At 37.9% G+C, this 24,902-nt stretch overlaps 2 protein-coding genes across 11 annotated transcripts; both read right to left on the bottom strand.

Annotated features, from left to right (window-relative positions):
* Window positions 1-2,253: 2,253 nt before the first annotated feature.
* On the bottom strand, window positions 2,254-11,372 carry LOC147841399 (uncharacterized). Of its 5 annotated transcripts, none has more exons than XM_087276320.1 (5): window positions 10,499-11,372; window positions 8,310-8,447; window positions 7,571-8,020; window positions 7,121-7,511; window positions 2,254-3,174 (listed from the first exon to the last, which is right to left on the bottom strand). In XM_087276320.1, exon 1 carries the CDS (start codon window positions 11,061-11,063, stop codon window positions 10,533-10,535), a length of 531 nt encoding a protein of 176 aa, XP_087132446.1. In that variant the 5' UTR covers window positions 11,064-11,372; the 3' UTR covers window positions 2,254-3,174; window positions 7,121-7,511; window positions 7,571-8,020; window positions 8,310-8,447; window positions 10,499-10,532. The 5 variants fall into 5 exon arrangements, with proteins under 5 accessions (XP_087132446.1, XP_087132449.1, XP_087132448.1 ...); XM_087276323.1 differs by having other exon boundaries at window positions 2,254-3,182; XM_087276322.1 differs by having other exon boundaries at window positions 7,121-8,020.
* Window positions 11,373-12,896: 1,524 nt separating this feature from the next.
* Window positions 12,897-22,122, bottom strand: LOC147841400 (uncharacterized). 6 transcript variants are annotated; one of them, XM_087276330.1, is made up of 5 exons: window positions 21,406-22,122; window positions 18,952-19,089; window positions 18,214-18,667; window positions 17,764-18,154; window positions 12,897-13,817 (listed from the first exon to the last, which is right to left on the bottom strand). In XM_087276330.1, exon 1 carries the CDS (start codon window positions 21,965-21,967, stop codon window positions 21,440-21,442), a length of 528 nt encoding a protein of 175 aa, XP_087132456.1. In that variant the 5' UTR covers window positions 21,968-22,122; the 3' UTR covers window positions 12,897-13,817; window positions 17,764-18,154; window positions 18,214-18,667; window positions 18,952-19,089; window positions 21,406-21,439. The 6 variants fall into 6 exon arrangements, with proteins under 6 accessions (XP_087132456.1, XP_087132457.1, XP_087132452.1 ...); XM_087276331.1 differs by having other exon boundaries at window positions 12,897-13,825; window positions 21,406-22,104; XM_087276326.1 differs by having other exon boundaries at window positions 18,214-18,662; window positions 21,406-22,080.
* Window positions 22,123-24,902: the final 2,780 nt, after the last annotated feature.

Genomic DNA, 24,902 nt, shown 5'->3' on the forward strand with positions numbered 1-24,902 from the left:
ACGTCCGTCAGGCATCTCTGTCTCCAGCAGTGCAGGCCGGTCCAGCTTCTCCCACAGCCGCTGCTTGATCTCCAAGCCTTGCTGTAGGCTGTATCTGCTACGGCGCCGCTTCTTCATGGTGGAGTCCATCACGCAGCGGTAGATGTGCTGGTACTCCTGCACACTCCGGCCGTGGATGGACAGCGGCTCCTCCTGCCGACACTCACCCACTGTGGAGACTGAGGCTGCGGGGCGCAGGACTGGAAGGACAGCCGCGTTCCTCAGGTGTTTGTCCTCCAGAGAAGTGTCCGACACGCAGCTGGAGGTGTCCGGCCTGGCCGCCGCTGCTGGCTCCTCACGGGAAGAGACGCGCTCCAGCAGGAAGCCCTTCAAGTGAGCAGGGACAGCTCTGGTTCTTCTTGAGCGCCTCAGAGTCATCATGAACAGCTTCAAAACAATTTCCAAAAGTAGACAAACTGATGAAATTCGCCAAAAGGAGATTTGATAAGAGTTTTGAAGCGCGATCGAGACAGTTGTGTGGATGTTTAAGCCAACTCAAGTTGCCGTGGTGACAGAATGACGAGCGTCTTTTAAATGTACACAATAAGTGAAATCCGCATTAAGTCAATTAGAGCAGCACGAGCTGTATGTTTGTACAGTGCACTTAATTCAGTAATTAATTTGGTATTAAATACAGAAAATATGATTATTTATAATAATAGAGGGCCTATATCTAAATAAATAAATATTATCCCCGTTTTTGTTTATTATGATGTTTTTACTTTTGAACTTTGAACTTGAAAATCGTCATATGTTTCATACATTTACACAAAAGAGTTTTATTAAACAGATATTCCCGAAAATAAGAGTTTGGTCACCAAACATGTTTAGGAATGATAATACATTTAAATGATTATTTTTATTATTTATTTATATTTATATTATTTATTTATTTATTTTTTATTTTATTGAGTGAAAAGAAAAGAAATGCGTGATAGGACAGACATGGTGAAAGACCTCCCGCTATTTTCTTTAAACTTTTGTAACAAGAAAAATAAATTAAAATGATTAAAAAATAATGTTAAATAGCATGACTGAATAATAATAATAACACCAACAACAATAATAATATCAATAGTAAATAAAAATGAGTAAATAAAAACATGTCTTTTTAATGTTTTTTTAAGTTTTTAAATGATAAATTTAGGAAGAACAATTATTTTAACTGTGTTCATTTCTCTAATTAAGGATAAATGAAGATTGTGTCACCTTTGGAAGTCAAAGTTTGAGCATAAATGAGTAAAATTAGCAGTAAAGAAAGGTGATAGAGATCTGGTAACATTTATCCCAGATATTTAAAACCAGATGTACACATCCTAAATTAAACCTCAGAGTCTTTAAGTTGCAGGGTTGAAGCATTAACAGAGTCACACTGACTCATATGAAAATTAATTTTAAAACCAGAAAATCAGCCGAATTTGGTTAAGAATGGAAATGATAGAAGGAATGGCAGCCATCAAGTTACAGGCATATAACAACAGGTCATCATCGGCATAAAATGGCTCAATAGCCAGAGCAAATATTAGAGGGGAGAGTGGACATCCGCGTATGTCGTCTACCTCGGCCTAATTTAAAGTATTGTGAATGCATGCCATATACACTGACCTAAGACTGAGCATATAAGAGATGAATCCATGAAATAAAAGTTCTCTCAAAACCAAAGTTCTTAGGTACAGCAAAGAGGTACGGCCATTCAACTCTGTCAAATGCTTTTTCAGCATCAGGAGCAAATCCCAACTTCAGGGACAGCAAAAGAGCATATTCAAAAGAGTACGATCATTACAAAACAAATGTCTCCCTTTAAGAAAACCTGTTTGCTCTTCAGATATGAAGTATGGGAGAATCTTTTCAAGATAAATGTCAATATATTTAAATTCAAATGAAAAAAAAATACAAAAACTCAACTTCATTTGATATTTTATCATGTCTTGATTTTTCCTGTTTATTAAATTATTTTCTTCCAACATATTAATCTGAGTCATTTTTGAACTGTGATTTAAAGGTTTCTTTGTGTTTGAATAATTCCAGTTTTAGCTTTGATACTGACTAAACTAATATACATGCACAAATATATTAATATAAAGCATCCTGTAAAAATATGAAAAATAAAAGAGATCTGTGAGGGGTGTATTTATGCTCAGCATGTTTACACACAGGCATGGACAGTATTTGACACATTTATTTCAAATACATATTTCAAAAACAAAACAGTACTTGGATGGTTAGTATATTAAGTTTATTTTCAGGATGGCAGTCAACAGAAACACATGAAATACAACGCTGGATGGATGTTGGTATTACTAGAAGTAGATGCCGAATAACCAGGAACACAGGCGACCAAACACGGACACTACATGACAACCAGTCAGGGAACCAGGATAGACCACACTAGGAGAGAGACGCAGACACTGGAGATCACAAGGTAAGAGGAGAGGTGAGTAACTACTGAATATAGTATAGACCAGGGGTGCCCAAACTCATTCCTGGAGGGCCGATGTTCTGCAGATTTGAGCTTTAACCACAATTAAACACATCTGAACCAGCTAATCAAGCTCTATCTAGGTGTACTAGAAGCTTCCAGGCAGGTGTGTTGAGGCAAGGTGAAGCTGAACTATGTAGGGCTCTTCAGGACCGAGTTTAGGCACCCCTGATATTGACACTGACCGTAAGGATCATCATTGATACACTCATTGAAAATAGTAAACTGAGCAATGCTAAGGCCAGAAATATACGATGGCTGAGTAATGTACAATTCAGCATCTTTGCTTAAGAAATTAGATGGAATAAAATCTCAGTGCTGAAGAACAGGATGAGGAGCTTCAGATCATCCTTCAACTCAAGCCAGGTTTATGTGTCTAGTATTACTGTACTATTTACAATAATTATTGTTTCAAAGCAGCTTTACAAAAGGTCACATTACTGCATCACAATCAAATTAAGTTAAAATTAGGATCAAATTTAAGTTCTGATGTAGACATTGTTAACCTGCAGTCTTATAGCATATACGTGATGTCTATGTGTACATGTTTAATGAAGTGTATTTGTGTATTGAGTGTGTGTGGTGTCCATGAGTCCTCGATGGTTGGCATCATCTCTTCACAGGTCTTGGATCTCATCAGTGGTGCTGCATAATCTCTAGAAGCCTCAGGATGAGCATCCCCAGGTAAAAATGGAGAACAAAGAAAATGATTAGAGTCGCTGCTGTTTGAATAAGTATTTGAACAAGAGATATTAAATGTCAATGTGAAAATGAAGTGCTATAAATGAAAGTAGCAGTTATAAAACCAATGAGCCTAGGACATTATCAGGAAGGTTATTTCAGAGTTTAGGAGCTATAAATGAGAAGACTCGACCTCCTTTAGTGGACTTTGCTATTCTGGGTACAACCAGAAGCACTGAGTTTTGAGATCTTAAAGAGCGAGTTGGATTGTAGCAAGACAGAAGGTTGGCTTAGATAAACAGGAGCTCGATTAGTTAAAGCTTTATAGTTAAGAAGCAATATTTTATAATCAGAACTGAACTTAACAAGCATCCAGTGTATAAAACTTACAATTAGGGTGATGTTGTCATATTTTCATTTCCTGGTAAAAACTCAGGCTCTAACTGAAGATTATTAATAGAGGATGCTGGGCAACCAGCAAACAGAGCATTACAGTAATCCAGTCTAGAAGTCCTAAAAGCATGAACTGGCTTTTCTGCATCTGGCATAGATAACATGCTTCATCATAACTTAGTGATAATTCTCAACTGAAAGAAGATGTTTTTGTGGCATGGGAGTTATGGTTTTCAAACGTTAAGTTGCTGTCTAATATAACTCCCAGATCTTTCACAGTAGAGCTAATACTAACTTTGTATCCCTCTGATTACAGGTCGAGTTGTAAGATCTGCTGTGTTCAGGATTTTGGCCCAATAAGTAATACTTCTGATTTGTCTGAATTTAAAGGAATGAAGTTGTTGGTCATCCAGTAAACATGTATATTGTAAACACCAAATGGTCTAAAATTTAAACTATCATAAAGCCTGTCCATGAAAACCTGTCAAATTTAAGCGATCTATGAGGATATTGTGATTGACCTGAAGGATTCACAGGTTTCACAGGTCTGTTGTCAGCTCTAAACAGTCTAGTGGATGTCTCGACGTTTATGATTAAGATATTGTACAGAATTGTACGCACGCACCCACGTGAAAATTTTCCTAGTCGATCTGTGTTTTTAACCAGTCGGGTTAGAACACCTATATGTGTTACGCAGTTAATGAGGTTATGTGAGAGTATAATTGTTCTGGATTTGTGATTGTAAGCAGAGCGGACCTGGGAACTCATTGCAAGTTTTGAAGCTGGCTTCTGCTGATGAAACTGCAAACTATCTTCAGTAAACTTTATGGACCCTATCATACACCCGGCACAATGTGGCGCAAGGCGCGGCGCAATACTTGTTTGCTAGCTTCAGCTTGGCGCAAGAGTCATATTAAGACGTTGCGCCACGCTCTTTAAATAGCAAATGCATTTGCGCTCATATGTGCACCCATAGGCGTCCTGGTCTAAAAAGGAAGGCGTTCTGAGGCGCACTGCTGGCGAGTTGCTATTTTGAGAAACTATAATGGATTTTTTATTAGACCAAAACAAACCCGGTCTAAACTCTAGCGCAGAGTTGCGCCTCGCTTACACACTGCTTAATAGCCTACACACAAGATGTAGAGCAATACACAAATATCTTTACATATGAAAAAAAATAAATATTAAGGATAGGCCAATATATAGGATATAATAAGAATATATATAGGAAATAAATATTAAGGATTAAAATATTACAAAACATATTATTTTCTAGCCTGCATAAATATGAAAAACCACTGCTTTTATGCCTCCTTATCTCGGGAGGCTTTTTCAGTTCATTCATAACAATTTGCTTTTGTATAATGTTATTATTATTAGCAGTATAATTTATTATATCCATATTTATATTTGTTTTAATAAAAAACAAGCTTAGATTTGCCCACCTGCAGGTTTTAGACAATATGAGGCACAGCATGTGTTTTAGGATATAACTCAGGTTTTTGAGCACACTTCGTTATTATTGTTCATTTATTTGTTTGCTGGAGATTAGAACTGAATTTAGAAATAGTTTTGAAACAAATATTTGCGCCTAACAAACGAAATTAATTATTTATAGGCTAATTGATGTCTGTGCGTAAAGGTTTCCCTATCCACGAGAGCGAAAGTGAAAGTAGATCATTTATCTCACATTCTGCACGGTAGATGCTCTGTTTAACTATTTTCTGTTAAAAAAAACTGTTAACTGTGAACTGTTTGCTTGTGAAATGCTCAGTTTTTTCACTTCCACTTACTTTACGTCCTGTAAATAGCAAATGCGCTTATGGCGTGACGTAGCTGGCTCTTAAAGGGAATGGGAGATGAGACGCTGATTGGTTTATTCTCAAAACACACCTATAACTCATTAAGAAATAAAATTAACCCTTTTGGACCTTGCGCCACGGCGCAAAGCAGATTTTCCCGTCCTTAACTAGCAAATATGGATTCTGATACGTCCTGAAAGCGTTTGCGCCCTGCGCTTTCCGTTTTGCACATGTACCGCAAAATAGAGCCCTATTTATTTATTTTCCTCTCTGATTCCGGCTCTTCTTCATCTGACAGACTGGTCATTCTTTGGGTTAAAACTGTAAATAATCCCCACAGACCTTAGTGCTGTATTCGACACAATCAAGTAAAACTAGTAATGAGGTGCAGCTTCTGTCAGCAGCCAAAAGTTAATCGTTGGTTATTTACAGTAACGCAGTTTCTGTAGTATGATGAGGCCTGAACCCTGACTGAAACACTACAAAATCAAATTTTTTAGACATAAATGGAAGATTTGAAATGGGCCTATAGTTAGCTAAAATGCTGGCATCCAGTTGTGGTTTCTTGATAATAGGCTTAATAACAGCTATAGCTTGAAAGGGTTTGGAATATGGGCTAAAGTTAAAGAAGAGTTGAGACGTTATGAAGAGGTTCTCCTACTACAGGTAGCAACTCTCTTAGTGAGTTTGTTGGAATTGGCTCTAACATACATGTAGCTGGTTTAGACATATTTATAATTTATCAAGCTCTTCCTGTCCTATGATTTTGAAGCACTGTAGATTATTTTGATCTAGTGGAATGTTTAATTGGCAGTTTATTCTGCTGTGGTGACCCCTGATATATAAGTGACTAAGCCGAAGGTGAAATGAATGAATGAATGAATGTTTAATGAATCTGAACTATAAGATGGTGCAGAAAGTTTAACATCTTCTATTTTCTGTCTGAATCCTTCTTTTTTTAAGTCATCACTACTAATTTGTGGTGGGAAATTTGTTCTGACAAAGACCGATTATTTGTCAGTTTAGCAAAGCTGTTAAATAAAAATCTAGGATTGTTATGGTTATTCTCTATTAGTTTGTGAAGGTGCTCAGCCCTGGCGGATTTTAGAGCCTTCCTATAGCTGGACATACTTTGTACGCAATTCTAAAGACCTCTAATAGTTTGTTTTTTCCAGTTATGTTCAAGGGTACGAGTTGCTGTTTTGAGAGTGCGAGTATGACGGTTATACCATGATGTAGTTTTATTCTCTCTAGCCTTTTTTTAATTTGATGGGTGCCACAGTATTTAGTGTGTTAATGAAGATAGCATCCATGCTGCTAGTTACTACATCAAGGTCACTTGTGTTTGCGGGTGCACTTAGAAATAGAGAAAGATCAGGAAAGTTATTCAAAAATTTGTCTTTAGTGGACGGAACGATAGTTCTACCTGGGCGATATATCTGTGCAGATTTGCTCATTTCAGGTAAACACAGCTTATATATTAAGAGGTAGTGATCTGTTACATCATTACTTTGTGGTGTAATGTTTACATCAATGACCTCAATTCCATGAGACAAAATTAGATCTAGTGTATTCTTATTAGATGTTTTCTTGAATACATAGTAAATTTACTTCTTAATCTAAAAGTATGAGGAACAGACACAGTTTCTATAGGGTGAGACACATTTCTGGGATTTTAGTGGGACAAGCAAAAGTCTATATGGCTGAAATGTGAATTTTCACTCACAAGTCAAACAGAACGAAGCATCCTGGAGATGTTGTCAGACAGGAGTTCAGCTCCAGCTCTGCGAGAGTGCAGACCATCTGCACGGAAAAGCCGAGGACGCTCCCAGAAAACATTCCAAATATTAGCAAAGAGCAGCTTCTGTTCATCACACCATGTTAACAGCCATTCATTCAGAGCAAAAGGTCTACTGAACCTTACATTTTCTCAGCGGTGAGTAGGAAGAGTTGCAGAAATGATGATCTGTGTAGCTGGTTGAAGTGCATCAGACCATCTCGGTCAGGCTCCAAAAGTCCCTCTTCAGGATCTTCGTCTGCTGCAGCCTGGTGTCGTTCATCCCCACGTGCAGGACGACAGTTTCAATGTTCTCGCCAGCACTCAGGATATCGGATACCTTAGCAGAAACATCCTTAGCACAAGCAATAGAAAAGCAGTGATTGCGTACATTATTACCCTTAGTGGATGCAGCACAGAGATGTCGCAACGATTGAATGACAGAGGATTGCGACGTTGTGTCCTGTCTCACAGAGGTGGGGGGAAAACGGTTCTCTGTGAGAATCTCAAACACTGGAGGTGGCGGTGGAGGAGAGACCCTGCCCTGAGTCCTGGCTCGTGTCTACCACTGCTGCACCCAGGGGCTGCGGTGGCCTGGTACTGAAGTGAACAACACCTGGGCGTGCCGTGTCCCTGATAAACTGGGCCTGGACAGAGAAACACACGGGGCTGAGGTGGAAGAAGTGTTGAGATTGTATCGCACACTTACGTCAGATGAGCGAGCAGCAGCCTGAGAGACGTCAAGCAAGGTTTGTTGTTCTCGGAGCTGTACTAGTTTCATCTCGAGGTCACAGATCTGTGCTTCCACTGCCTCCAGCTCCAGCTCCAACCCCTCCACCGATGCTTCTCCTGCACTCAAAGAAAAACACACAAGTGACATTGTACAGGGTGAGGAGCCAAGACAGTAAGTGAAAGAAGCTAATAACTTTAGTTGGCTAGTGATGCTATCAGGCTAAAGCAAGAATCTCTGGAATCTCATTTGTTTGTAATATAAATTAAATTAAACAAGGAAAATAGTAATGAATATGGATTTATTTTATGATAAAAATGGAAATTAATAACCTACACGACAGAGCTAAAAACACTGGCAATGAGGCACTGTAACAACAAGAATCAGTGACAGTGAATGAGGAGCCACCTGGTGCTGCATCAGTGTTGAGTTGAGTGCAGGTGAGTAGAGATCCAGTATCTGGACTGCAGGTGCTCCACAAACTCAGCAGCAGCAGCAGGGCTTCCAAAAGTACTGCTCTCCACTTCCTGTCTGAGGAACTTCTTCCTGCGCACAAGAGCATTTGTGTTGCTGTAGAATTCAGCAGAACTATTTTGGGAGTATCATAACTAAAACCTTAATATGTGTAATAAAAAATAATATCTTTTTAACTTTTATTTAATGTTTAAAATGCAAATCCAATTACATTCACTTTATTTGGTAAACAAAGCAAGTCTCTCATATATTATATCTACTAAAAGACAAAAAATATTACTTTACAAAGTGCACTGTACATAGTTCAGATGAATATTTTTAAATTAGTCAATAATATTACTGTAATTATTTTAAAAACTGAATAAATACAGATTTACACACTTTTACTCGAGTAAATAAACAGAATTAATGATGGGCTAAAAGTCTGCGGAAATCTGCAGAAAATCTGAGGAAAAAAATCTGCGAAATTCTGCGACCGCAGATTCCGTGTGGGCCTAGTAAAAATCTAATAGTAGCAGTAATATAGTAATAATAATATCAAGGTCAATAATAATTCTTAAATGAAAACTCTGAACTCAGATCTTCTGCTCATGGCCACTCAGAGATTTGAGAATGTTGTAAATTAGGTCAAAATTTCCTTTTGTATTTAAAAATGAAAAAAGTACTGAGAATTGTGTAAAACATTACCTTAAAGGCCACATGAGATCTTGTGTGTTTCTACTTTCTGAATGACTCTGAATGTTTTAAACAGTCCAGACAGCGCTTTACTTCATTGTTGAATGATTCAGTTGTTTGACCCAATCGTCTCACTCAATAGACATTATGACCACCTACTGGAAGATTTACATTCTGATTTTCAGGATTATTTTCATTTTGAATTTCATATTAAAATGCAAAAAAGTGCAATAAACTTTTGTTTAATAAAGAGATAATTCACACACACAAAATCATTTTGTCATCATTTACACACTTTTGTGCCGTTTAAATCTGTATGAATTTCTTTGTATTGTAGATTATTTTTGTAAATGTTTACTTGCTTCTTTTCACATTTATTACAATAATGAACTGAAGTCTTCTTTCGGTGGTCATTTCTGAGTCAATTTTATATCATTAAACATGGAATTTTCTCAATAATTTGCATCAATTCAATTCAGGATGACCAATAATAACTGTTCAGCGGTCACTAATTTTTATTTTACCAAAGGACCATCAGTGTTACGTGTTTGATGATATAATCCATTAATTTCATTCATGTGTTTTAGTAAAAGTAGACTTGCCTATTTCAAAACATTGAAAAAGTATATTTTTTCCAAAAATTTAAAATATTCTTTAAATTAAGGTAAATAATTTTTTACCAGTAGTTATTTAATTAGTAAGATTTTTTTTCTTATTTATTGTCTGTGTGTGTGTGTGTGTGTGTGTGTGTGTGTCTGTGTGTGTGTGTGTGTATGTGTGTGTGTGTATGTGTATATGTGTATATGTGTGTGTGTGTGTGTGTGTGTGTGTGTGTGTGTGTGTATGTTTATGTGTGTGTGTGTGTGTGTGTGTGTGTGTGTGTGTGTGTGTGTGTGTGTGTGTGTGTGTGTGTGTGTGTGAGTATGAGAGAGAGAGAGTGTGAGAGAGAGAGAGAGTGTGAGAGAGATTTTGAAGTTGACATCTTCTGTCTGGAGCATCAGGCCATCTTCTGCTGTCCAGAATCAGGTGGTTTGTCTTGGTCGGGCATCTCAGCTGAGACCTGTCCACTATGGGTGACCCTACCGGTAGCTGTGAAGTACCAGTGGCGTAGCTCTCAGCATCACTGATGCACACAAGCCCTCACAGCACGTCAAGCTGCAAACCGTGTGAGGGACCCTAACCTACCCTAACCCAACAGCCAACACTAACAACCCTAACAACCACTAATGATCCAAAAACCACTCAGAGGAGACCAGCAACACGCAAGAAACCGCCAAGAAAACCTTGCTAAACGCATGTCAACGTCCAAAAGAACCCAAGAGCCGAATCAACAGCACCGACAATCACCAAAACATCCAGCAATGTGATGAAAGCATGAATGAAAAGTCCTTTTGAATGCATTGCAAACTTATTCTATAACTATATACAATATATACATATGTACATACGTGCTCTTGATCCTCCATCTGGCACTAGGGTGGCTCAGTGCCTGGCCTTCTTTCTTCTGGGCTCCTTTGGCAGCGGCTCTTTACTGATGTCTACCTTGATATGGGGAGCGAGGCTGGACCCAGACCTGATCTCTGTGATGACCACACGTCCGTCAGGCATCTCTGTCTCCAGCAGTGCAGGCCGGTCCAGCTTCTCCCACAGCCGCTGCTTGATCTCCAAGCCTTGCTGTAGGCTGTATCTGCTACGGCGCCGCTTCTTCATGGTGGAGTCCATCACGCAGCGGTAGATGTGCTGGTACTCCTGCACACTCCGGCCGTGGATGGACAGCGGCTCCTCCTGCCGACACTCACCCACTGTGGAGACTGAGGCTGCGGGGCGCAGGACTGGAAGGACAGCCGCGTTCCTCAGGTGTTTGTCCTCCAGAGAAGTGTCCGACACGCAGCTGGAGGTGTCCGGCCTGGCCGCCGCTGCTGGCTCCTCACGGGAAGAGACGCGCTCCAGCAGGAAGCCCTTCAAGTGAGCAGGGACAGCTCTGGTTCTTCTTGAGCGCCTCAGAGTCATCATGAACAGCTTCAAAACAATTTCCAAAAGTAGACAAACTGATGAAATTCGCCAAAAGGAGATTTGATAAGAGTTTTGAAGCGCGATCGAGACAGTTGTGTGGATGTTTAAGCCAACTCAAGTTGCCGTGGTGACAGAATGACGAGCGTCTTTTAAATGTACACAATAAGTGAAATCCGCATTAAGTCAATTAGAGCAGCACGAGCTGTATGTTTGTACAGTGCACTTAATTCAGTAATTAATTTGGTATTAAATACAGAAAATATGATTATTTATAATAATAGAGGGCCTATATCTAAATAAATAAATATTATCCCCGTTTTTGTTTATTATGATGTTTTTACTTTTGAACTTTGAACTTGAAAATCGTCATATGTTTCATACATTTACACAAAAGAGTTTTATTAAACAGATATTCCCGAAAATAAGAGTTTGGTCACCAAACATGTTTAGGAATGATAATACATTTAAATGATTATTTTTATTATTTATTTATATTTATATTATTTATTTATTTATTTTTTATTTTATTGAGTGAAAAGAAAAGAAATGCGTGATAGGACAGACATGGTGAAAGACCTCCCGCTATTTTCTTTAAACTTTTGTAACAAGAAAAATAAATTAAAATGATTAAAAAATAATGTTAAATAGCATGACTGAATAATAATAATAACACCAACAACAATAATAATATCAATAGTAAATAAAAATGAGTAAATAAAAACATGTCTTTTTAATGTTTTTTTAAGTTTTTAAATGATAAATTTAGGAAGAACAATTATTTTAACTGTGTTCATTTCTCTAATTAAGGATAAATGAAGATTGTGTCACCTTTGGAAGTCAAAGTTTGAGCATAAATGAGTAAAATTAGCAGTAAAGAAAGGTGATAGAGATCTGGTAACATTTATCCCAAATATTTAAAACCAGATGTACACATCCTAAATTAAACCTCAGAGTCTTTAAGTTGCAGGGTTGAAGCATTAACAGAGTCACACTGACTCATATGAAAATTAATTTTAAAACCAGAAAATCAGCCGAATTTGGTTAAGAATGGAAATGATAGAAGGAATGGCAGCCATCAAGTTACAGGCATATAACAACAGGTCATCATCGGCATAAAATGGCTCAATAGCCAGAGCAAATATTAGAGGGGAGAGTGGACATCCGCGTATGTCGTCTACCTCGGCCTAATTTAAAGTATTGTGAATGCATGCCATATACACTGACCTAAGACTGAGCATATAAGAGATGAATCCATGAAATAAAAGTTCTCTCAAAACCAAAGTTCTTAGGTACAGCAAAGAGGTACGGCCATTCAACTCTGTCAAATGCTTTTTCAGCATCAGGAGCAAATCCCAACTTCAGGGACAGCAAAAGAGCATATTCAAAAGAGTACGATCATTACAAAACAAATGTCTCCCTTTAAGAAAACCTGTTTGCTCTTCAGATATGAAGTATGGGAGAATCTTTTCAAGATAAATGTCAATATATTTAAATTCAAATGAAAAAAAAATACAAAAACTCAACTTCATTTGATATTTTATCATGTCTTGATTTTTCCTGTTTATTAAATTATTTTCTTCCAACATATTAATCTGAGTCATTTTTGAACTGTGATTTAAAGGTTTCTTTGTGTTTGAATAATTCCAGTTTTAGCTTTGATACTGACTAAACTAATATACATGCACAAATATATTAATATAAAGCATCCTGTAAAAATATGAAAAATAAAAGAGATCTGTGAGGGGTGTATTTATGCTCAGCATGTTTACACACAGGCATGGACAGTATTTGACACATTTATTTCAAATACATATTTCAAAAACAAAACAGTACTTGGATGGTTAGTATATTAAGTTTATTTTCAGGATGGCAGTCAACAGAAACACATGAAATACAACGCTGGATGGATGTTGGTATTACTAGAAGTAGATGCCGAATAACCAGGAACACAGGCGACCAAACACGGACACTACATGACAACCAGTCAGGGAACCAGGATAGACCACACTAGGAGAGAGACGCAGACACTGGAGATCACAAGGTAAGAGGAGAGGTGAGTAACTACTGAATATAGTATAGACCAGGGGTGCCCAAACTCATTCCTGGAGGGCCGATGTTCTGCAGATTTGAGCTTTAACCACAATTAAACACATCTGAACCAGCTAATCAAGCTCTATCTAGGTGTACTAGAAGCTTCCAGGCAGGTGTGTTGAGGCAAGGTGAAGCTGAACTATGTAGGGCTCTTCAGGACCGAGTTTAGGCACCCCTGATATTGACACTGACCGTAAGGATCATCATTGATACACTCATTGAAAATAGTAAACTGAGCAATGCTAAGGCCAGAAATATACGATGGCTGAGTAATGTACAATTCAGCATCTTTGCTTAAGAAATTAGATGGAATAAAATCTCAGTGCTGAAGAACAGGATGAGGAGCTTCAGATCATCCTTCAACTCAAGCCAGGTTTATGTGTCTAGTATTACTGTACTATTTACAATAATTATTGTTTCAAAGCAGCTTTACAAAAGGTCACATTACTGCATCACAATCAAATTAAGTTAAAATTAGGATCAAATTTAAGTTCTGATGTAGACATTGTTAACCTGCAGTCTTATAGCATATACGTGATGTCTATGTGTACATGTTTAATGAAGTGTATTTGTGTATTGAGTGTGTGTGGTGTCCATGAGTCCTCGATGGTTGGCATCATCTCTTCACAGGTCTTGGATCTCATCAGTGGTGCTGCATAATCTCTAGAAGCCTCAGGATGAGCATCCCCAGGTAAAAATGGAGAACAAAGAAAATGATTAGAGTCGCTGCTGTTTGAATAAGTATTTGAACAAGAGATATTAAATGTCAATGTGAAAATGAAGTGCTATAAATGAAAGTAGCAGTTATAAAACCAATGAGCCTAGGACATTATCAGGAAGGTTATTTCAGAGTTTAGGAGCTATAAATGAGAAGACTCGACCTCCTTTAGTGGACTTTGCTATTCTGGGTACAACCAGAAGCACTGAGTTTTGAGATCTTAAAGAGCGAGTTGGATTGTAGCAAGACAGAAGGTTGGCTTAGATAAACAGGAGCTCGATTAGTTAAAGCTTTATAGTTAAGAAGCAATATTTTATAATCAGAACTGAACTTAACAAGCATCCAGTGTATAAAACTTACAATTAGGGTGATGTTGTCATATTTTCATTTCCTGGTAAAAACTCAGGCTCTAACTGAAGATTATTAATAGAGGATGCTGGGCAACCAGCAAACAGAGCATTACAGTAATCCAGTCTAGAAGTCCTAAAAGCATGAACTGGCTTTTCTGCATCTGGCATAGATAACATGCTTCATCATAACTTAGTGATAATTCTCAACTGAAAGAAGATGTTTTTGTGGCATGGGAGTTATGGTTTTCAAACGTTAAGTTGCTGTCTAATATAACTCCCAGATCTTTCACAGTAGAGCTAATACTAACTTTGTATCCCTCTGATTACAGGTCGAGTTGTAAGATCTGCTGTGTTCAGGATTTTGGCCCAATAAGTAATACTTCTGATTTGTCTGAATTTAAAGGAATGAAGTTGTTGGTCATCCAGTAAACATGTATATTGTAAACACCAAATGGTCTAAAATTTAAACTATCATAAAGCCTGTCCATGAAAACCTGTCAAATTTAAGCGATCTATGAGGATATTGTGATTGACCTGAAGGATTCACAGGTTTCACAGGTCTGTTGTCAGCTCTAAACAGTCTAGTGGATGTCTCGACGTTTATGATTAAGATATTGTACAGAATTGTACGCACGCACCCACGTGAAAATTTTCCTAGTCGATCTGTGTTTTTAACCAGTCGGGTTAGAACACCTATATGTGTTACGCAGTTAATGAGGTTATGTGAGAGTATAATTGTTCTGGATTTGTGATTGTAAGCAGAGCGGACCTGGGAACTCATTGCAAGTTTTGAAGCTGGCTTCTGCTGATGAAACTGCAAACTATCTTCAGTAAACTTTATGGACCCTATCATACACCCGGCACAATGTGGCGCAAGGCGCGGCGCAATACTTGTTTGCTAGCTTCAGCTTGGCGCAAGAGTCATATTAAGACGTTGCGCCACGCTCTTTAAATAGCAAATGCATTTGCGCTCATATGTGCACCCATAGGCGTCCTGGTCTAAAAAGGAAGGCGTTCTGAGGCGCACTGCTGGCGAGTTGCTATTTTGAGAAACTATAATGGATTTTTTATTAGACCAAAACAAACCCGGTCTAAACTCTAGCGCAGAGTTGCGCCTCGCTTACACACTGCTTAATAGCCTACACACAAGATGTAGAGCAATACACAAATATCTTTACATATGAAAAAAAATAAATATTAAGGATAGGCCAATATATAGGATATAATAAGAATATATATAGGAAATAAATATTAAGGATTAAAATATTACAAAACATATTATTTTCTAGCCTGCATAAATATGAAAAACCACTGCTTTTATGCCTCCTTATCTCGGGAGGCTTTTTCAGTTCATTCATAACAATTTGCTTTTGTATAATGTTATTATTATTAGCAGTATAATTTATTATATCCATATTTATATTTGTTTTAATAAAAAACAAGCTTAGATTTGCCCACCTGCAGGTTTTAGACAATATGAGGCACAGCATGTGTTTTAGGATATAACTCAGGTTTTTGAGCACACTTCGTTATTATTGTTCATTTATTTGTTTGCTGGAGATTAGAACTGAATTTAGAAATAGTTTTGAAACAAATATTTGCGCCTAACAAACGAAATTAATTATTTATAGGCTAATTGATGTCTGTGCGTAAAGGTTTCCCTATCCACGAGAGCGAAAGTGAAAGTAGATCATTTATCTCACATTCTGCACGGTAGATGCTCTGTTTAACTATTTTCTGTTAAAAAAAACTGTTAACTGTGAACTGTTTGCTTGTGAAATGCTCAGTTTTTTCACTTCCACTTACTTTACGTCCTGTAAATAGCAAATGCGCTTATGGCGTGACGTAGCTGGCTCTTAAAGGGAATGGGAGATGAGACGCTGATTGGTTTATTCTCAAAACACACCTATAACTCATTAAGAAATAAAATTAACCCTTTTGGACCTTGCGCCACGGCACAAAGCAGATTTTCCCGTCCTTAACTAGCAAATATGGATTCTGATACGTCCTGAAAGCGTTTGCGCCCTGCGCTTTCCGTTTTGCACATGTACCGCAAAATAGAGCCCTATTTATTTATTTTCCTCTCTGATTCCGGCTCTTCTTCATCTGACAGACTGGTCATTCTTTGGGTTAAAACTGTAAATAATCCCCACAGACCTTAGTGCTGTATTCGACACAATCAAGTAAAACTAGTAATGAGGTGCAGCTTCTGTCAGCAGCCAAAAGTTAATCGTTGGTTATTTACAGTAACGCAGTTTCTGTAGTATGATGAGGCCTGAACCCTGACTGAAACACTACAAAATCAAATTTTTTAGACATAAATGGAAGATTTGAAATGGGCCTATAGTTAGCTAAAATGCTGGCATCCAGTTGTGGTTTCTTAATAATAGGCTTAATAACAGCTATAGCTTGAAAGGGTTTGGAATATGGGCTAAAGTTAAAGAAGAGTTGAGACGTTATGAAGAGGTTCTCCTACTACAGGTAGCAACTCTCTTAGTGAGTTTGTTGGAATTGGCTCTAACATACATGTAGCTGGTTTAGACATATTTATAATTTATCAAGCTCTTCCTGTCCTATGATTTTGAAGCACTGTAGATTATTTTGATCTAGTGGAATGTTTAATTGGCAGTTTATTCTGCTGTGGTGACCCCTGATATATAAGTGACTAAGCCGAAGGTGAAATGAATGAATGAATGAATGTTTAATGAATCTGAACTATAAGATGGTGCAGAAAGTTTAACATCTTCTATTTTCTGTCTGAATCCTTCTTTTTTTAAGTCATCACTACTAATTTGTGGTGGGAAATTTGTTCTGACAAAGACCGATTATTTGTCAGTTTAGCAAAGCTGTTAAATAAAAATCTAGGATTGTTATGGTTATTCTCTATTAGTTTGTGAAGGTGCTCAGCCCTGGCGGATTTTAGAGCCTTCCTATAGCTGGACATACTTTGTACGCAATTCTAAAGACCTCTAATAGTTTGTTTTTTCCAGTTATGTTCAAGGGTACGAGTTGCTGTTTTGAGAGTGCGAGTATGACGGTTATACCATGATGTAGTTTTATTCTCTCTAGCCTTTTTTTAATTTGATAAGTGCCACAGTATTTAGTGTGTTAATGAAGATAGCATCCATGCTGCTAGTTACTACATCAAGGTCACTTGTGTTTGCGGGTGCACTTAGAAATAGAGAAAGATCAGGAAAGTTATTCAAAAATTTGTCTTTAGTGGACGGAACGATAGTTCTACCAGGGCGATATATCTGTGCAGATTTGCTCATTTCAGGTAAACACAGCTTATATATTAAGAGGTAGTGATCTGTTACATCATTACTTTGTGGTGTAATGTTTACATCAATGACCTCAATTCCATGAGACAAAATTAGATCTAGTGTATTCTTATTAGATGTTTTCTTGAATACATAGTAAATTTACTTCTTAATCTAAAAGTATGAGGAACAGACACAGTTTCTATAGGGTGAGACACATTTCTGGGATTTTAGTGGGACAAGCAAAAGTCTATATGGCTGAAATGTGAATTTTCACTCACAAGTCAAACAGAACGAAGCATCCTGGAGATGTTGTCAGACAGGAGTTCAGCTCCAGCTCTGCGAGAGTGCAGACCATCTGCACGGAAAAGCCGAGGACGCTCCCAGAAAACATTCCAAATATTAGCAAAGAGCAGCTTCTGTTCATCACACCATGTTAACAGCCATTCATTCAGAGCAAAAGGTCTACTGAACCTTACATTTTCTCAGCGGTGAGTAGGAAGAGTTGCAGAAATGATGATCTGTGTAGCTGGTTGAAGTGCATCAGACCATCTCGGTCAGGCTCCAAAAGTCCCTCTTCAGGATCTTCGTCTGCTGCAGCCTGGTGTCGTTCATCCCCACGTGCAGGACGACAGTTTCAATGTTCTCGCCAGCACTCAGGATATCGGATACCTTAGCAGAAACATCCTTAGCACAAGCAATAGAAAAGCAGTGATTGCGTACATTATTACCCTTAGTGGATGCAGCACAGAGATGTCGCAACGATTGAATGACAGAGGATTGCGACGTCGTGTCCTGTCTCACAGACATGGGGGGAAACGGTTCTCTGTGAGAATCTCAAACACTGGAGGTGGCGGTGGAGGAGAGACCCTGCCCTGAGTCCTGGCTCGTGTCTACCACTGCTGCACCCAGGGGCTGCGGTGGCCTGGTACTGAAGTGAACAACACCTGGGCGTGCCGTGTCCCTGATAAACTGGGCCTGGACAGAGAAACACACGGGGCTGAGGTGGAAGAAGTGTTGAGATTGTATCGCACACTTACGTCAGATGAGCGAGCAGCAGCCTGAGAGACGTCAAGCAAGGTTCGTTGTTCTCGAAGCTGTACTAGTTTCATCTCGAGGTCACAGATCTGTGCTTCCACTGCCTCCAGCTCCAGCTCCAACCCCTCCACCGATGCTTCTCCTGCACTTAAAGAAAAACACACAAGTGACATTGTACAGGGTGAAGAGCCAAGACAGTAAGTGAAAGAAGCTAATAACTTTAGTTGGCTAGTGATGCTATCAGGCTAAAGCAAGAATCTCTGGAATCTCATTTGTTTGTAATATAAATTAAATTAAACAAGGAAAATAGTAATGAATATGGATTTATTTTATGATAAAAATGGAAATTAATAACCTACACGACAGAGCTAAAAACACTGGCAATGAGGCACTGTAACAACAAGAATCAGTGACAGTGAATGAGGAGCCACCTGGTGCTGCATCAGTGTTGAGTTGAGTGCAGGTGAGTAGAGATCCAGTATCTGGACTGCAGGTGCTCCACAAACTCAGCAGCAGCAGCAGGGCTTCCAAAAGTACTGCTCTCCACTTCCTGTCTGAGGAACTTCTTCCTGCGCACAAGAGCATTTGTGTTGCTGTAGAATTCAGCAGAACTATTTTGGGAGTATCATAACTAAAACCTTAATATGTGTAATAAAAAATAATATCTTTTTAACTTTTATTTAATGTTTAAAATGCAAATCCAATTACATTCACTTTATTTGGTAAACAAAGCAAGTCTCTCATATATTATATCTACTAAAAGACAAAAAATATTACTTTACAAAGTGCACTGTACATAGTTCAGATGAATATTTTTAAATTAGTCAATAATATTACTGTAATTATTTTAAAAACTGAATAAATACAGATTTACACACTTTTACTCGAGTAAATAAACAGAATTAATGATGGGCTAAAAGTCTGCGGAAATCTGCAGAAAATCTGAGGAAAAAAATCTGCGAAATTCTGCGACCGCAGATTCCGTGTGGGCCTAGTAAAAACTAATAGTAGCAGTAATATAGTAATAATAATATCAAGGTCAATAATAATTCTTAAATGAAAACTCTGAACTCAGATCTTCTGCTCATGGCCACTCAGAGATTTGAGAATGTTGTAAATTAGGTCAAAATTTCCTTTTGTATTTAAAAATGAAAAAAGTACTGAGAATTGTGTAAAACATTACCTTAAAGGCCACATGAGATCTTGTGTGTTTCTACTTTCTGAATGACTCTGAATGTTTTAAACAGTCCAGACAGCGCTTTACTTCATTGTTGAATGATTCAGTTGTTTGACCAAATCGTCTCACTCAATAGACATTATGACCACCTACTGGAAGATTTACATTCTGATTTTCAGGATTATTTTCATTTTAAAAATCTGAATTTCATATTAAAATGCAAAAAAGTGCAATAAACTTTTGTTTAATAAAGGGATAATTCACACACACAAAATCATTTTGTCATCATTTACACACTTTTGTGCCGTTTAAATCTGTATGAATTTCTTTGTATTGTAGATTATTTTTGTAAATGTTTACTTGCTTCTTTTCACATTTATTACAATAATGAACTGAAGTCTTCTTTCGGTGGTCATTTCTGAGTCAATTTTATATCATTAAACATGGAATTTTCTCAATAATTTGCATCAATTCAATTCAGGATGACCAATAATAACTGTTCAGTGGTCACTAATTTTTATTTTACCACAGGGCCATGAGTGTTACATGTTTGATGATATAATCCATTAATTTCATTCATGTGTTTTAGTAAAAGTAGACTTGCCTATTTCAAAACATTGAAAAAGTATATTTTTTCCAAAAATTTAAAATATTCTTTAAATTAAGGTAAATAATTTTTTACCAGTAGTTATTTAATTAGTAAGATTTTTTTTCTTATTTATTGTCTGTGTGTGTGTGTGTGTGTGTGTGTGTGTGTGTGTGTGTGTGTGTGTGTGTGTGTGTGTGTGTGTGTGTGTGTGTCTGTGTGTGTGTGTGTGTATGTGTGTGTGTGTATGTGTATACGTGTATATGTGTGTGTGTGTGTGTGTGTGTATGTTTATGTGTGTGTGTGTGTGTGTGTGTGTGTGTGTGTGTGTGTGTGTGTGTGTGTGTGTGTGTGTGTGTGTGTGTGTGTCTGTGTGTGTGTGTGTGTATGTGTGTGTGTGTGTGTGTGTGTATGTTTATGTGTGTGTGTGTGTGTGTGTGTGTGTGTGTGTGTGTGTGTGTCTGTGTGTGTGTGTGTGTATGTGTGTGTGTGTATGTGTATGTGTGTATATGTGTGTGTGTGTGTGTGTGTGTGTGTGTATGTTTATGTGTGTGTGTGTGTGTGTGTGTGTGTGTGTGTGTGTGTGTGTGTGTGAGTATGAGAGAGAGAGAGTGTGAGAGAGAGAGAGAGTGTGAGAGAGATTTTGAAGTTGACATCTTCTGTCTGGAGCATCAGGCCATCTTCTGCTGTCCAGAATCAGGTGGTTTGTCTTGGTCGGGCATCTCAGCTGAGACCTGTCCACTATGGGTGACCCTACCGGTAGCTGTGAAGTACCAGTGGCGTAGCTCTCAGCATCACTGATGCACACAAGCCCTCACAGCACGTCAAGCTGCAAACCGTGTGAGGGACCCTAACCTACCCTAACCCAACAGCCAACACTAACAACCCTAACAACCACTAATGATCCAAAAACCACTCAGAGGAGACCAGCAACACGCAAGAAAACGCCAAGAAAACCTTGCTAAACGCATGTCAACGTCCAAAAGAACCCAAGAGCCGAATCAACAGCACCGACAATCACCAAAACATCCAGCAATGTGATGAAAGCATGAATGAAAAGTCCTTTTGAATGCATTGCAAACTTATTCTATAACTATATACAATATATACATATGTACATACGTGCCCTTGATCCTCCATCTGGCACTAGGGTGGCTCAGTGCCTGGCCTTCTTTCTTCTGGGCTCCTTTGGCAGCGGCTCTTTACTGATGTCTACCTTGATATGGGGAGCGAGGCTGGACCCAGACCTGATCTCTGTGATGACCACACGTCCGTCAGGCATCTCTGTCTCCAGCAGTGCAGGCCGGTCCAGCTTCTCCCACAGCCGCTGCTTGATCTCCAAGCCTTGCTGTAGGCTGTATCTGCTACGGCGCCGCTTCTTCATGGTGGAGTCCATCACGCAGCGGTAGATGTGCTGGTACTCCTGCACACTCCGGCCGTGGATGGACAGCGGCTCCTCCTGCCGACACTCACCCACTGTGGAGACTGAGGCTGCGGGGCGCAGGACAGGAAGGACAGCCGCGTTCCTCAGGTGTTTGTCCTCCAGAGAAGTGTCCGACACGCAGCTGGAGGTGTCCGGCCTGGCCGCCGCTGCTGGCTCCTCACGGGAAGAGACGCGCTCCAGCAGGAAGCCCTTCAGGTGAGCAGGGACAGCTCTTCTTCTTGAGCGCCTCAGCGTCATCATGAACAGCTTCAAAACAATTTCCAAAAGTAGACAAACTGATGAAATTCGCCAAAAGGAGATTTGATAAGAGTTTTGAAGCGCGATCGAGACAGTTGTGTGGATGTTTAAGCCAACTCAAGTTGCCGTGGTGACAGAATGACGAGCGTCTTTTAAATGTACACAATAAGTGAAATCCGCATTAAGTCAATTAGAGCAGCACGAGCTGTATGTTTGTACAGTGCACTTAATTCAGTAATTAATTTGGTATTAAATACAGAAAAGATGATTATTTATAATAATAGAGGGCCTATATCTAAATAAATAAATATTATCCCCGTTTTTGTTTATTATGATGTTTTTACTTTTGAACTTTGAACTTGATAATCGTCATATGTTTCATACATTTACACAAAAAAGTTTTATTAAACAGATATTCCCGAAAATAACAGTTTGGTCACCAAACATGTTTAGGAATGATAATACATTTAAATTATTATTTTTATTATTTTTATTTAATTAATTTTTTATTGAGTAAAAACAAAATAAATGCTTTATATGATAGACATAGTAAAAGACCTCCCGCTATTTTCTTTAAACTTTTGTAACATGAAAAAAAATTACAAAATTATGAGTAATAAAATAATGATAGATAGCATGACTTAATAATAATAATAATAATAATAATAGGCCTAATAATAATAATATAAGATATTCCCAATATTAAGAGTTTGATCACCGAACATATTTAGGAATGATAATATATTTAAATGATTATTTAAATGATTTTTATTATTTTCATTTTATTTATTCTATTTATTTTTACTGCGTGTTTGTACAGTGCTGTTTTTTATTTGGCAATAAATACAGAAAATATCTTAAGAATGATTAGGTATAATAATAGAAGGCCTATTTACCTAAATAAATATTGTCTTCGTTTTTCTTATATTTTTAAACTTGAAAATTGTCATATTACGTTTCATAACATTTATTAAACAGAGGAATGATAATATATATAAAAAAAACTAATTTAAAAAATGTTTAAAAATGTTTGTTTAAAAAGTTCCAGTTTTGGCTTTGATAGTGACTTATCTAATGAATATCTACACATATTATAAAGCATCCCCTAACAAATATTAATTTAAAAGAGAGATCTGTGAGGGGTGTATGCTCAGCACGTCGCCTATATTATCGTAACACACAACAATGTTAAATGTTATAAATCCATTTATGAACCAGCAGAGGACGCTAGCTTTCCACAAGTAGGCCTTATGTGTGTGATCAGTATTGCATCATAGCCCCTCTGTCACACTGAATCACGCTGAAAATAAAACACCATATCTTCCTATGATAATCATTTTATTCTTCAACAAACATTTCTATATACAACCTTGCTTTACATCAAACATATTTACAATGATGCTTGAATACAATTGCATTTTAATTTCACCTAAAAACCTTGATGGCAAATTAGTCTTTCCTGTATTTGACACTGTTATTACTATATGAAGAATGCTCATCATCAATAATTGTTTTTTAAAGACCACCGCCTTAAGTCCACTACTGGGACAGCAGGAATGGTCGCAGTGAAGGATCAAAAGAGATTTACAAGTCACATGATCTAATCAAAGGCAAGGCTAAAAATGTTGTATGGCCAAGGAGCCGCTTCCTGTCTGTCAAAGTGAGGATTGAGGGCATATTTACATCTAAGAAAACAACTGTGATCCAAGCCCACAAGTATTGTATGCTAGCATTAGCCATAGCTGCATCCATTTTTAAGGGATAGTTGCTTGCTTTTTCTCCAGTAAGACATTAAAATGATTTTTGTAGACAAAGCCATGATGTAAAAGTTATGGTCAATTATTACTGAGAGTTTGAAAGTCAAAAAATAAATAAATTAAAATCAGCCAAAAATGCATATAGCTCTTGATAGCTAATAGGCCTACACTCACTTCTGTTTGTTCCAACTAGCTACCAATTTAAAATGAGCTGAACAACACAATATTGACTTTTTGGGGGGGACAAACAAATTGTTTTATGTTCAGTCTTAAACTTATAAAATTTCTTCATAAGTCTTCATAAGACTGTAGTTTATAATCAGCATATTTGTTTAATAAAAAAAATGCCCTTATGAATCACCTATGACCACGATTTCAGCTAAAAATCTTCTTTAAAGTTCCACTGAACAATAATAAAAAAGTGACCTGCGTATCAAATCTAGTTTTGTAACACATTTCATCATGTTTCATAGGAAGAACAGCACAAAAATCAAATAATTATTCTTATATGTGTTGAACTAGTAATTTTAGGTGCTTTATTCTCCATTACCACTAACACACCACCATTTATTTCAGAGACTGACACAGGGTCTGGTTAATCCTGGATCTCATTAACAAGACCCATGATCAGAGCAGACAAATCTGCTTTACCCGGAATGCAAAAACCCTCCTGTCAAAAGACCTGATTGGCTGAATGCTGAAAGGTCACCACATCTGATTGGCTGGATGTCCTGTAGTGCGTTTCCTATTGGTTAGAAAATATCTGGGTAGGCAATAAATGACCTTGAGGAATCTGTTGTACAAGAGTCCATGAAAAATAGTCATGCTTTTATTTTCTCTCCTCATTTGTAGGGTTTACCTGCAGGTTTCCCTCAGTATTAAATGTGTTTGAGTAACTAGAAATTGCTTAGAGCTGAACACGAAACGCAACCTGAGTATAACTGAATTAGCTGGAGGCCTGTTGAGGTAAAGAAAGCATAGATCTTTGCACAACTGAAGGCTCATTCAGAGGCTGGAGTAAAACGAGAAGGGTTGACTGCACACATTGCTCCGCTCTTTTTCTGTCGTGACACTGGGTCAAGTGGATAGTGGTGCACTGGGTCAGTACACAAGGAAAGAAGCAAAGCGGATTGAAGTTATCTCGTTAGTATCATTGCCTTGGGTAAACCGTTTAAACAAAG

The sequence above is a fragment of the Danio rerio genome, chromosome 12, assembly GCF_052040795.2.
Source record: "Danio rerio strain M-AB ecotype USA chromosome 12, GRCz13ab, whole genome shotgun sequence".
In the NCBI taxonomy this organism is placed as follows: Eukaryota; Metazoa; Chordata; class Actinopteri; order Cypriniformes; family Danionidae; genus Danio; species Danio rerio.

Coding starts and splice junctions, on each gene's coding strand:
- LOC147841399 (XM_087276320.1), bottom strand. CDS start 11,063: ATGATGACTCTGAGGCGCTCAAGAAGAACCAGAGCTGTCCCTGCTCAC.
- LOC147841400 (XM_087276330.1), bottom strand. CDS start 21,967: ATGATGACGCTGAGGCGCTCAAGAAGAAGAGCTGTCCCTGCTCACCTG.